Source organism: Dermacentor andersoni, chromosome 11 (assembly GCF_023375885.2).
Source record: "Dermacentor andersoni chromosome 11, qqDerAnde1_hic_scaffold, whole genome shotgun sequence".
In the NCBI taxonomy this organism is placed as follows: Eukaryota; Metazoa; Arthropoda; class Arachnida; order Ixodida; family Ixodidae; genus Dermacentor; species Dermacentor andersoni.
This window is the reverse complement of record NC_092824.1, coordinates 18,404,630-18,418,074: the sequence shown is the minus strand read 5'-3', so window position 1 is coordinate 18,418,074 and position 13,445 is coordinate 18,404,630. Positions and strand designations below refer to the sequence as shown.

The 13,445-nt window shown below is 44.8% G+C and overlaps 1 protein-coding gene across 4 annotated transcripts in view; it reads left to right on the top strand.

Moving 5' to 3' along the window:
- Positions 1-13,445, top strand: part of LOC126517380 (uncharacterized) — a 147,965-nt gene that overhangs the window by 78,639 nt on the left and 55,881 nt on the right. For 3 of the 4 annotated variants that reach the window (XM_050167092.3, XM_050167094.3, XM_050167095.3), the window contains 3 exons: positions 766-864; positions 3,537-3,605; positions 5,715-5,930. In XM_050167092.3, coding sequence (XP_050023049.1) covers positions 766-864; positions 3,537-3,605; positions 5,715-5,930 — 384 coding nt within the window. The remainder of the gene's footprint in view (positions 1-765; positions 865-3,536; positions 3,606-5,714; positions 5,931-13,445) is intronic. The other variant, XM_050167093.3, reaches the window with a different exon arrangement.

Sequence of the window (13,445 nt, the reverse complement as noted above, 5' to 3'; positions counted from 1 at the left end):
GGGTAATACTAAAATAAAATAAGCTAACCGCATCTGAGCTATGGTTCTTAAGCTTATATCCAGCATGTTCCGACACATTGACTAACACAGAATCCTTTGCTGCACAAGGATGATCTGTCGAAACACATCCTGATCATCGATCCTGAAGAACAAGAAAGCTGGGGGGGGAGGGGGGGAATTAACACTAGCACTCATCTGTCATCTCATTTCTTCTATCATTATGCAAAATTTTGTGCCCAAAAAAGAAATACCAGACTGATTTCAAAAGCAGTTGTCTGGGCATTGGTCACTAGAAGAAGGTGCCGAACTGCTGTGATATAGTGACACTGCCATCGCCAACTTTGTTTTTGTGAGCCCTTTTTTATTGGTTGCGGCTTTTCTCACTCACCGTGTTTGTATCTCGAGCCACGTACCATGCTTCTTGGCAAATGGAAATGCAAGCGTAAAAAACAAATGTGCAACTCTTCTCAGCATATGGAGCAACTCGAGGTTTGGTCTGGGAGTCTTTCTGCTTCTTTTTAATACACTACTCGCACTGGCTGGCTGTTGATGTGATGCTTTTTTTTTTCTTTGTGCTGCCCACTTCTTGCCGTTGTTTAGTTTCGTTCACTGACCTTGACCCCCTGCACATTGTCTTCCCCCACATGCACGCCATGCTCGTCTACTCTCGTGCCCTCTTGCTCCTCGCACCTGCGCACCGGCCCTGACCTCACCCCTCACAAAAACAAAATATCAATAAAACAAAACGACAAATGCGCACTGTAGCTGTATGCACAGTGCCACAGCTCGTCGCAGCGCATCATGGCCGGGGTGAAATTTAAGATGGACGAGTGGCTCAACAACCTCTCGAACAAGGTCAAGACGGTAAGCAGGCCCCGCCCTTTCCCACGTGCCCCCCTCTTCCATTTCATGTTGCCAGCAAATATTGCCCCACGTTACACCCCTGTCGGGTGGTGTAAGACTGCTGCCAGGTCAACAAATTTAGTGTCACTTTGAGCGAATGGACTTGGCCGTTTCTGTCAGTCGCAGGTTCTTTCTTGGAAAGATTTGGCGACAGTCACTGCTGAACGCTTTCACCGGAGAGTGCATTCATCGGACTCACCGCGCTGCATCAAATATGTCTGGTCTTATGTCGCAATATGGCGATGAACATTCCTTAGACGTTTACCTCAAGGCAACCCCCCACCCCCCATTCATCAGTACCTGTCTAGAAGTCGATGCAACGTTGACACCGACTGTTGACGGGTCAACAAAAGACCCCTTTACCTGAACCTGACAACCTGAACTAATTGATGAAAAGCGCTAACGTCGAATGCTGCCATGCAAACGGGTTCGACTCCGGATTCTCAGATTGCTGCGTGCTTGCACCATATGTGGGGGTGAAGGTGAAACACGGGAGGCGGATTTCGGTGGAATGGTGCATCATGGGAGGGATTTTGTGACCGATTCAACGATTGTGATTGGCCAGAATGCAGTCATCAGCTTCCCTAGTCTGGTTCCGTAAGGAAGACAACGATATGAAAAGGAGGGTGTGCTGTCCTGATGTGAACTCAGACGTTTAATATGCTCCTGCATGGAGTGGGCTTCCGTATCTGGAGCCAGTGTAAATAGTGTAAATGAAACCCTTTTTCCTTCATTCCTACTACTTGACCTACTCGTTAATGGGCTTGGTGGGTTCCTGGGCCAAATGCCACCTCGAGCCGCAACAGTAGCCTCGATAGCACTGCTTCAAAAATGAAGTAATGGTCAGTGGCAGGACAGCACCAACACTGAAACTACTTTTTTTTTTTTTAATCTCATAAGCTTGCCCATGCTATCAGCAATGTAAGCAGCCATTCTTTCTATGCCAGTCTTGGGGCAACTAATCATGTTAGTGCTGCTGTAATGAATTACTCTGTCGACACTAAAATTCATGTTAAATACTGTTCTTAACTATAACACGGTGTTATTTAGAAAACATCTCAATTAACAAATGTGTAATGCGCCTACTGATTTACCCTGACATTGCCATCCATTTCAAATGACACTTTCGTTTCCCATGTAGCAGCCGGCAATGTGACGCTTCAGCAAAGGGCATCTGCTCTAATTATCACTAAACGCTAAATTTGCCTGTGTGTATGGGATATAAATTGACTATGACTTTGATAAAGTGTCTATAATATATTGCTGTAATTATTTTGATTTGCTCGTATAAACATTCACTAACTTTGCCAGTAAAATGCGGTTCTTGTTTCCAACCAATGGCTCTTATCTGCTACGGGGGATGAGCAAGGCAGCCAGCAGCAGTACAAATTTTTAAAAATTAATAATGTTATAAAGAAATCAAAACTTAGATATTAAGGTATGGATGAGCGATACAAGAAAGTTGCCTAACTGGAAAGTAAGGTAGAATGATATTTGGCATAATTGTTGGAAGTCAACGTTTGTCTCCATTTGAGCCTACTTCGTAACTTGTACTCGGTGATGCACAACATATTCACTCAAAGTGACACTAAACTTTCTTGTCTGGATGGTGTTTATTGGTGGGCATTTAAGGGTTTGCAAACGCACTTGCACGTGGCTTGCATGTTGATTTTGATCTGTGCCTTGCACCAGTACTGCATGAAATCAGTATTGTGCTGTTCTAGTTGATATTTGCTTGGTGCGCATACATCTTGAGGTCAGATGCAGTGTAAGGACAGGCTAGAAATTTTGCAGGAGTTTCACCTGCTGATTAAACACCACCTTTTTTTTACAAAGCGTGTGCTTACGAAGAGACAAAAAAAATATGTGACATTCTTTCTGTGGAGGTTAATTTCTTTCTGAGTAGTCCACAGCTTGATGCTGTGAAAATCTGTCTTTGTAACCAGTTGGCCTTAATTCTTTTTTTTTTTAATGTGGAAGTATTGTAGTGAAGCTCACTAAAATCCCCGGGTTGGATTTTTAGTGAGCTTGTGCCTGTTCCCGAGACTGGTAGAGTATTTGTTCAAAATTGCAGTTCCATGCACTTAACGCATTAAGGTTGAGAACTTGTGAAAATGAAGTCCAAATCTCTCAGTTTAGGATTTCGGGGCAGAACAGTGGTGCAGGTGTGCATGTGTGATGGCACCGATTTCAAGGTATCTCGTATTTTTAGCTCTTCTTAGAGCAGGAATAGTGCACAAGGACTTGCATACAAAAAGACAAGCAACACTCAGATCGCAATGATAGCAACGGGTACCGTCATTGGTCGTCAAATCTAAACTCGTGGGTAAAGTTTGTTTGATATATAGACATGTTCAACCATACGTTCCAGACAATGTCCAAAAAATTGCGAATACAGGAGGCACATCTTGTGCCAAGTGATAACTAGATGACAGTGATATTTCGGTGAAAGAACAACACTGCCAAAAAGTAAAATGATGGTGCCTGGCACCATCCTTCTTTAGCATCTATTTGAGAGCGGCCTGTGCTTCATTGAAGCTCTCAAATGTGCTTACCTTGATGAACGCCTTGTCTTATTTTTGCTGACATTTTCTTGCCCTCCTCTTCTTTCTTTGGTGGTCGTTTCTCTATAGGATGTATCCAAGGAGCTCTGCCGCTGTCGGGACCAAGGTGCCACACGCCTGGACCTCAGCAAATCGAGTGTGAGTGGTGGAGCACTGTCTTGTTTTTAAAAAAGTAACCTTTCTTTGGCTCTTTCCTCCATTTTTGCGTGGATGGCTACTGGACCGATGCCGGAAACAGGTGTAATCGGAGGTGGCGACTTGGCGGACCGACCCTGACACCAGTGCATAGTACGCATCTGTAGGGGCTTTAATGTGGTCTGTAATGCAGACCAACTCTAGAGGCATTGCAACATTACGGCATTCTTAACGCGTCATAACATTGCACCAATGCAGCTAACCAATAAGTGTTCCCAGCAGCACGTTTCAGCAGGTCTACAAGGAAGTTATCGTTTGACTCTGGCAATCGTATCCCAATAATTTCTGCTCATTTATTTATTTGCCTTTCTGATATCTCAAGTGTCCCTGACGTGTAAAGTATCACTGGAGGGCAGGGTTTGCTGCATAATTTGCAGGAAGCCTTCAGTGAGTCACTTGAAATGATGTGCACATGATTCTAGTTGTTTGCTCTTCTAATGAAGAAGGAATTAACATACGTAGAGTGAGTGCAGGCTGCAGGTGCACGGCTTTAGAATGACTCTCTCAGCGCGAAAGGTAATCAACAGGTGTGGTAATTCAGCATTTAAGGGACAAGCCATTAAACTTGTGGCAGAGGCTTAAACACGCAAGCGGTGATTGACCATGCTTGTAAGCCTTGGAAACGTAGTATGTTCCATTGTCTTGCTAAAAGGTTTTGCTGACAGTTTTAGTCTTTTCTGTGCTCATAAGATACCATTTACAAAATATCAAAGATGTCAACAAGAGCAGCAGCAAGTGGCGACATCGTGCGATGTTGCGTTCATACTCAATGTGTCAGGAACGTTTTTGTATCATGTGAGGGTGTTTGCACAAAAAAGAATGATTGGGTGTTGATAAAAGTAATCTCGCTGCTCAAGCCTTCACACGAGCACCTAAGACTGGCATAGTCAACCTTTGTAGTAATGGGTCGTAGTTGAACTTGGAGCCACAACATGCCACCTGTATTTGTATTGACTGGCTAAGTTCTCTGATGTCATATTTTCACCCACATTGCAGCAAAAATTCAAGAAATTTCAAAGAGGAGGAAAGACAGATTTTCGCTTCATCATAGCTTCACAACCCTGTGGAGCGCGTACAATTCAAGTTCATGTTTATTCAGTTGCTCACTACAGAGAGAGTACAGTATTGTTAATACAGTTGGGGTCCAATAGTTCAAAAACTGCTGGGGGGGACCTCCTCACTCTGTGTAAGAGGTAATAAAGTTGAAAGTACAGCAAATGGTAGGAAGTCTTTGTCTAGCATGCTATATGTGTGTTATAAAAGACAAAGACTGATCTCAATACTATAACAAATTATCGTAGATCTAAAATTACCACAAATGTCTAATGTTTCTCAAAGATATGGGCACTCGCAGGTTTTGCGTATTGTCGGAAGCCTCAGGCTGATGACATATATGATAAAAATGGCAATGAGGAGCACGAATAATGACTAGGGCTGTGCAATTCATCAATTAACCTTCCAACTATTTGCTTGAGGCTTCAATTACAACCAATTCTTCTTTTTTTTTGCAATCAATCAGTTGAGCTCGCATGAGCAAAATCGTGCAAGTGTTGGCACCGACACCTATGCTGCACTTGTTTAACTACAGGAAGTAGGGAACAACTGATTGAGCACATATGCTCTGACACGATGCCTCTGGGTCTCTTGGAACACAAGCCCCACTTTGAGCCAGCAGAGGGAAATTCCACTGCCACACGAACACCTCTTCAGTGCAGCCACAGAAGAGGTTACTGCAACTCGCATAACTGCTAATAAGTTGGGCAGCCTCGCATTCAATTATGTCAGCATGAGCTTGGTATGTCTTGATATCCACTCGGGAAGTGTTGGTGACAGGCAACTGTATATTCAAACATTGCAATTCTTTTTTTTTCTTCTTCTAATTGGAAGCCTGTACTTAAATTGCCAGTCTTATTGATTTCTTTAGCTCACATATGTAAATTCACAAATTCAATTAATCAAAGGTTTCTTTTATGAAGTTTAGCCTGTGCGCAGCACACTAATATTGGTCAGTGCAAAGACTTGACTCGGGCCTGGCTGCCCGCCTGGACGCAGATCACAGTACTGCCATCGTCGGTGCGGGAGCTGAGCCACCTAGAGGAGTTCTACCTGTATGGCAACAAGCTGGCGACGCTGCCCGACGAGTTAGGCAGCCTGGTCCACCTGGAGACGCTGGCGCTGTCCGAGAACTCCCTCACCACCCTGCCGGACACCCTCGCCAACCTGAAGCAACTACGTGTGCTTGACGTCCGACACAACAAGCTCAACGAGGTACCTCCACTGCAACATTTGTAGCCGCGCACTCTTACGTTGAAGCGCATCAGAATTGATTAACCATTTAAGTGATCACTCACAACCTTATCTCGTCATGAGCAGTACCCACCTTTTGTCTTGTACTACAAGCCCACCTCTAGTGGTAGGCATTCTCTTACCATCACTTTTATTGAATTAGATTTCCCCCACTACTTGCAGAGATGTTTTTGTGTTCTAAGCATTTAATTAAAACATACCACATAAAAAATGAGCCATTATGGTAGTTTTCTTTTTTCTTTTACAAGCTTTTAAGTGGTTAAGGGGGGGAGGTAGTTGGGATTTAAAGAGATACTAAATGAAAATAGTAAGTGAAGCTAAAGTGATAGATTAGTGCTCGACAATCTTCAAGGTGTCCATATTATCGTGATCAGAGCCTTACTAATAGAGAAATTTAGGTAAATGCAGGACACGATTAGAGGCTTCCCCGGGACATTCAAGCACTTGCCCGATGACAAAGGCACTCCTCATTTAAACCCTGTTGCTAGTACTCAACCACTTGTTATGAGCACATAACTGTATTGCATAAGACGAAAGATAAATGCTACTTGTCCAGTTCTATTTCATTTTTAGAAAATAATAAATCATTGAAATTACCCTTGACGACGCAGGCGGTCGAAAGGTTTTGTTTTTGCTCGACTCTGTGCCGCCCACGCTTTCGCATTTCAGTAGTTTTGTTAATCGCATAGTGCTGCACTGGTTTTGCTGGCTCGCGAAACTCACACAAATTGCAAGTAGCAGAGGATTCAACTTCCATATGATGTCACGGGATGCCCGAATAGTCTACGCTACTTGACCGGAAAGCAGTTTCAGCAGTGAATCGACCGCTATGTCTTTAAAGCCCCTCAATCTCCAAAAGTAGCGCCAACCAGTTCCCTCCTCTGCTCGGCGCGGCCTCGATGGTGGCGCTGCGCAGGATGGCCCTGCCATAGAGACGACGGCTAACACGTTCATTCGTTTGTGCCCTGCAGAGCAGTTTTTTCAATCGAGATCTTGCTTCGTCAGTCGGTAACTGGCCTTAAGATCGTTGTGTAGGAATCGCAGAAAAAATTGAGAAAATGACCATTATTGTCACTGAAGTTATGTATACAGTTATATGTATGTATGTATATGTATGTGCGCATTTGTTATGCTGCCTCCCTGCAGAAACGAGGATTGTAGACACGTCAAGCTGTTGAAGGACAGCTTTTTATCTACAGTCCCTCCATCTGTAAATGCACAGGATGGCAAATAATTTCATTTCATATTTAAGGTGTAAAGCACGCGCATGTTGAGAGTTCATGCTGCTGAAACACGACGCACTTGCGCGGTATGCTCAAACATGTGCGTAATTACCAGAGTTTCAGGTTTTGACAGCGTGAAAGTATGTGTACGTGGTTTCGTAGGTTCACATACAGTGCATGTGACGCATGCAACATCCATTTACTTAATCGGATGCATAAAAATGTTAATGTTAAGCAGTGAAAATGTTAATCCTTATCAGCGAGCCTGCAGTCCTTTGTGGCCTTTCTCGGCCATTATAATCCTGCACACACAATGTGCGAGCAACTGCTGCTCACGCCTCCAATATTAAGGATGCGGGGATAGAGGTGAAATGCAACAGGCCCGTGGAGAGATTCCTTATTTGGTTTTCTGTAATTCTCCTCGCACTGCCGTGGTATGTTGCAGTTGTCGCGGGGCGCATTTTTCGTTGCGGGGTGCTTTGGTAAGCGCGACAATAGATTGTGTTTATTTTTTTATTTTTTACAAGTACTGCTCCAGGAGGGCACATGTAACGGCTAACAGAGATCTCTGGAGAGCACGTGACATTACAGGTGTTCCTGTTTCCGCTTTGGCAGCCTAGAGGCGCCATCAATAATATGAAATAATGGCACATTGTTACAACTAGTAAATAAAATCTAATAAAGAAATACAATCATGCAGAGGCGCCAACTTCTGGCGCCCGTGCGAGAATTACAAAACACCAACAAGGAATTTACTGGCCCACATAAAACTACGATCAAAGTGCGCGGTAAACATCCCCAGGCGACCTAAATAAAGTTATCCAGAGCCATCTACTAGGACCCTTAGTCGTAGTTTTAATTTAGTCGTAGCTTTAGTCACTTCAGGATGTTAAAAACGTTAATCACCACAAACCAAATCAATACATGCGGGCGTACATTCGAAGCTAAACGACTGCATCCGTAAGTCATATGAGCCTTGCAAAAGCGTCGAGAATGTGCGAACTTCTGGTGGAGCTCAAAACATTGCATGGATAAAGTCGCTTTTATGTGACAGGCCAGCTGCAGATGCGTACACTTTCATCGCAAGACGAAACTAGATGAAACAAAGAAAGCACATTAAAAAAAAGTCAACTTAAGCATGTTAAAAGCATGCACAGCATGAACACATACACTTTTTCAAAGCGGCAAGTATGAACTAGGCTCAAAAGAATAGGTTGTGAAGAACCATGGCACTTCACAAAGCTGTGCGTTTTTTGCCACTTCCTCGAATTCGGCCCACCCGATCCTATGTATCCACACTTTTCTTCTTTGTGCATTGTATTCGCCGGATGGTGAAGAAAGAAGCCTCTTGCAGTCGCTGTGTTGGTTGCGAACAACCGAAGGCACAGCAGCACGGCATCACAATTAAGTTCTCGTCCCTAACACGCTCGCTTTGCTCCACTAATGCACTTGATCAGTCCATTTGCGCGTACTTTCGTCGCGCAGGGCCAAGAATGGCAGTCGTAGCACACTGGAAAAAAATATACAAAAGGGCGGTGCCTTCTTCCACATGACACAGATTGGCCAATGGGGGAGCGGAGGAGGCTGGGTTGACAGGACACGTGGAGGAGGAAACGTCGGGGAGAGCGGGGTGGCGGAAAGATCTAAGAATGGCGCTACTTTTGGAAAATTGAGGGACTTTATCTGTCATGGCTCAGTACTGCCATCTGTTGGGCACTGTTTTACTGACCGACGGCAGCGAAGGGTGGTGATGGCATATGCTGCAACGTCACTACTCCCCCCCCCCCCCCCCCCCCCCCCCCCCCCCCCCCCCCCGGCTTGGTGGTGGGAGATTTGAATTGCGATAAAGGTACTCGGACACTTCAGATGCAACTTTCTCATAAACTAAACATATTCTTGTTTGGCACAAAACAAGCATTACGAGGTTACTGGAATAGTATTTAACCCTTTGAGGGTCGATCTTTTCGCCATATGCGACCGCCCAGGGTCGATTTTCTTATTGCAGATTGCAATTCTTCTTAGGGACTTCGAAAAAAATTTACCGTAATTTTTCTAGGGTGACCGTAAAGCGAGAAAAAAATATTTTGCGTTAGTATATATGTACTCTTCATTCATGAATAACAATAAAAAAGGAAATGAACTTATAAGCATAAAAAAAGCTAATGCCTTGTTATAGTTCAAGGGTTTGAAAATGCGCACACGTAAATATTTTGCAAGACTCAAATGTTCCTGCTCTTACACTAACATGTACATCCATAGCGTAATCGAACTGCGTAGGTGTGCACACTGAAGAAAACTGTGCGGTTGTGTGCCCGTCAAAAAAGCAAAACGTTTGACAAACTTCCGCTAATCTTTATCTTCTCACCAACCAGATGCAATTAGTTCTCGCGAGTCCCCCCCCCCCCCCCCCCAAAAAAAAAGAAGAAGAAGAAGCAACGGAAACGTATGCATGGCGGCATCCTTCCTATGCGCACCCCAGTGAACACTAAATGAGTGAGAAACAAGGGGTCGCCCTTTGAGCAATTAGTAACGAGATAGCCATCAGTTTTGCAAGCGCAAGAAGCCGCAACAACCCGCGAAAACAAAACCCAAACCGCCGCCCGCCCGCATGCGCGCCAATGCACGAGCGGTAGTATATAGATGCGCGGGAGCAAACTAGCGCTAAAACAAACCATGCAACGAAAACCGAGAGAGGGAGGCGCGCGAAAAGAATTCCCTGTATCCCCACATAGTGGCAGCACATGACAGAAAAGAAAAAGTTAGGAAATTGGCGCACTTTTTAAACATACTGACGGTGCCGTAAATATACGGCATCGACCATTTTTGGACTTGTTCACTGTACCGTATATTTATGTCATTGACCCTCAAAGGGTTAAACAGTTCACATCGACTTCGTATTTACCTTTAGTGTCCCTTTAAGCCAAAAGCGTTTGGGAAATTTTTATTCTTTGAGTTATGTTTCACAAAACTTGTAGATACAGTATAAGTAATTTTTTGTGCTTATATTGATTATAAGGTCTAAATGTGTTTATCTGATTTGGTTCTAACTTTGTCCGAGTTTCCTCTACTTAATTTTCTGGAAAGTTCTGAGAAAAAGTCAGTTCCTCAGATTTCACTAGACAGGGTATCAGTGGCTACTACACAGTTCAAGAAATTATATACGACTAACCTTATTGCTCTGTTTACACTAAAACAAGGTCTGCGAGACTTCCAAGAAAAACGTTCATCCCAGTGTAACTCTTTAAGACTTGCAACTCTTGTTCGAGCATATACAGAGCAATGAGGTTGATCTTATTGTATTTACAGTCGAACCCGGTTATATCAAACTCTCGAAAAAATCCCTATCAGTTCGATATAGAGCATAATTCGATATAAGCCTGCTAAATAATTGGATGTCATAAAAGCCCATGCCATTTATAAAATCACTTTATTGATGGAACTAGCTTACTTTCGCATAAATTATTCCTGCATTTTCTTCTGCTTGGGCAATTTCGCTGCCTGCGACGCACGCACTTCCCCACATTGTCAAAGGAGTCAGAGCAGCTGAGGCCGCAACCTTCCACATTCGCGCAGAAGCACCAGACTAGTGCGAGCGCACCAACCACTTCGGAGGACATGGGCAAAGGACCGTCGTTGCTTTCCTCATTGTGCCCACTTTCATTTGTGTTCGGTACGATCTCGACGATGTAGTCTTCGTTTTCGGACTCCCCCGTGGTCGCGACACCATCATCTGCAGTCACAAACTCCTCCACCGTTGATTCATCAACAGCTTCGGTAAATTCTGACAGCTCGCTCCAAACTTCGGCAGCAACGGCTTCGTCGCATTCATCACAATTTAGTCATCACCGAGCATGCGGAAACTGGCACAAGTGAAGAACCGCTTGTACACGGCCATGCGTACGCATCGGGCACCATGGGCACCGGGTCGCGAGTTTGGCCGCTTTAGCCCCAATCGTGCTGAGAGTGCTCCTTGGAATCTTGCACGCTGCGGGGAAATCCGACTTCTCATCGTGTTCGACCCAATTTATGATTTCAATTTCACAATGAAAGGCGAATTCTGCCACTTCATCACGGCAACACTGCGGGAGAAGGCCCACAGACAACGAACCAGAAAAGCAGCGAGACAACTCGCACTTTAGCCATCTTGCACGACGAGGGCACAAGAGCCTCTGATTGGCTGTCTGAGCAAGCGCTGTGGGCGGGCCAGGATCGGTTTTTTTTTTTTTTTTTTTTTTTTTTTTTTTTTGCAGGGGGGTGTCGACAGCTCGCCCGAGCCAAGCGCGGTCACGGTAGGGAGAGCGGTTGGATGGAGCGCCGCCGCCGGGTTTCCCCGCTGCCGCGAGGGAAAGCAAACTCTGGAGGCACTGTTCCGCTGCTTGACGTTCAATATATCGGGAGTCGCTTCTATTTCTGTTCGATGTCAACGTAATTTTTGCTATATTACTCGCTGTAACTATGCCGCAACCAGAAATTGTTCAATATATAGAATAATTCTATGTAAACGGGTTCGATATAGTTGGGTTCGACTGCATTTAATTGTGCAGAAGCCATTGACAGCCTTTTTAGTGAAAAATAAAGTCTCATTTTTCTCAAAAGTTTTCCAGCAAAGGTAAAAGGGCCCTGAATCACCCCTCGGGCTTGGTAAAATAACGCAGTGTGCAGGCAGCATATGCTACTGTGAACATCTCAGCCAGGCTTTGCTCTCGTATGCGGTGCGTGGAAATCGCAAGCAGATCGCGAAATAACCTTTCTCTCAAATGCTCTCTTTCCAACAGAAGGCCCTGTCCTCACTCTCTTCTAGACGCACTGTTTTGTCATCGGACACACTATTTCGTCATTCCCTTAGAGCCGGCTGCTATTGGCTGATAGCTGACATCAAGCTGCGGTCGGTTACATGCTGTAGATACCGCGGCCACCGCCAGCTGCCACCACGAGTCCACTGGCTAAGTGCACTGCGTCTCGCTGAGGACGACCGCGTTTGGCTTACGTTTAGGGCGTTGTAGGCACCAGAGGCAGAAATCGTGGCGCCTACGTTAACATCCAAAATGAAATTTTAACTACGCGCAAAGGTGACATTGAGAAGGCGGAGCATTGTGGGCATGCCCCACTGCGCTGTAGCCTTTGCAATGCATTGAAGAGGGAACGGGAGCACAGCGGAGGCCACGTTTGACTGTTAGTAACTCCGCTTCTGCTGAACTCATTGAAGCACTTTTTTGCAGCAAAGTGTTTCTGAAATAGCATATTTTCACTTCAAATGCCTTTCTCCACTTCGATAAAGAGTGGTTCAGGGCCCCTTTAAGTAGATGAAACTTGCACAAAGTTGTGACCAAATTAAATTAACGGACAAAAATCTCATATTCGAAATAAGCAAATACAGTTACATTCATGGACAAGTTTTTAAGGTCATAACTGGCAGAATAAAGATGTTTAAAAGTGGGTTTTAGGCTAACCCCATAATGGTTGAAGATACTTCAGGAAAATGTCATGGAGAACTTCATAGGTATCATAATCACATTTATAACTACAGTAAAAGCTCGTTAATTCGAACCACAAGGGGAAGCCGCTTCAGTTCGAATTATCGAAAGTTCGAACTAACGAAAGTGAAGGAGAACAACAGTACACGGCGATCTGGAAGTAGTAGGGCATGCCAGAAATTTAATGCTTTAAAAAGTCCATGATCGTAGCCTGCCTTTTTTTCTTGAAGGCAACAGCTAGCACTTTTTGCTCTAACGAGCGAATGTGGCGGAAGGCCTCTTCGCCTTCTTTAAAACTGAAGAAGAGACGGGCAGCATTAAATCCAGCCATGACCTCCGCAGCGGAGGGCCTCACTGACGCGTCGTCTTTCTCCTCCTCCTCGTCACTGGCAGCGACAGGTTCAGCGCTTCTGACCTGAGAAATTATGTCCTCATCTGTCAGCGCACCACACACCACTGCACTCTCGTCCACGTCGACATAGTCAGCAAAGGAGATGTCGTCCAAAACGTCCGCCATGGGAGCGGTGACGCCGTCTTCGAGCGCAGGTGGCTGGTTTCCTCCTTGCAGAGCTTGTGCGCCGAAGCCGCAGTGGCGATAGCAATTTGCTATTGTAACTGCAGTTACTTGCTCCCAAGCATGCACACGCATGTGTAGCGCACTTAGGAGCGTCACCTGATAATTATTGCACAAAATAATTTGCTCCAACAGATGGCGCCGGTAAAATGATTTAAAATTTTGAATAATACCTTGGTCCATGGGCTGCAACGCCACTGTAGTG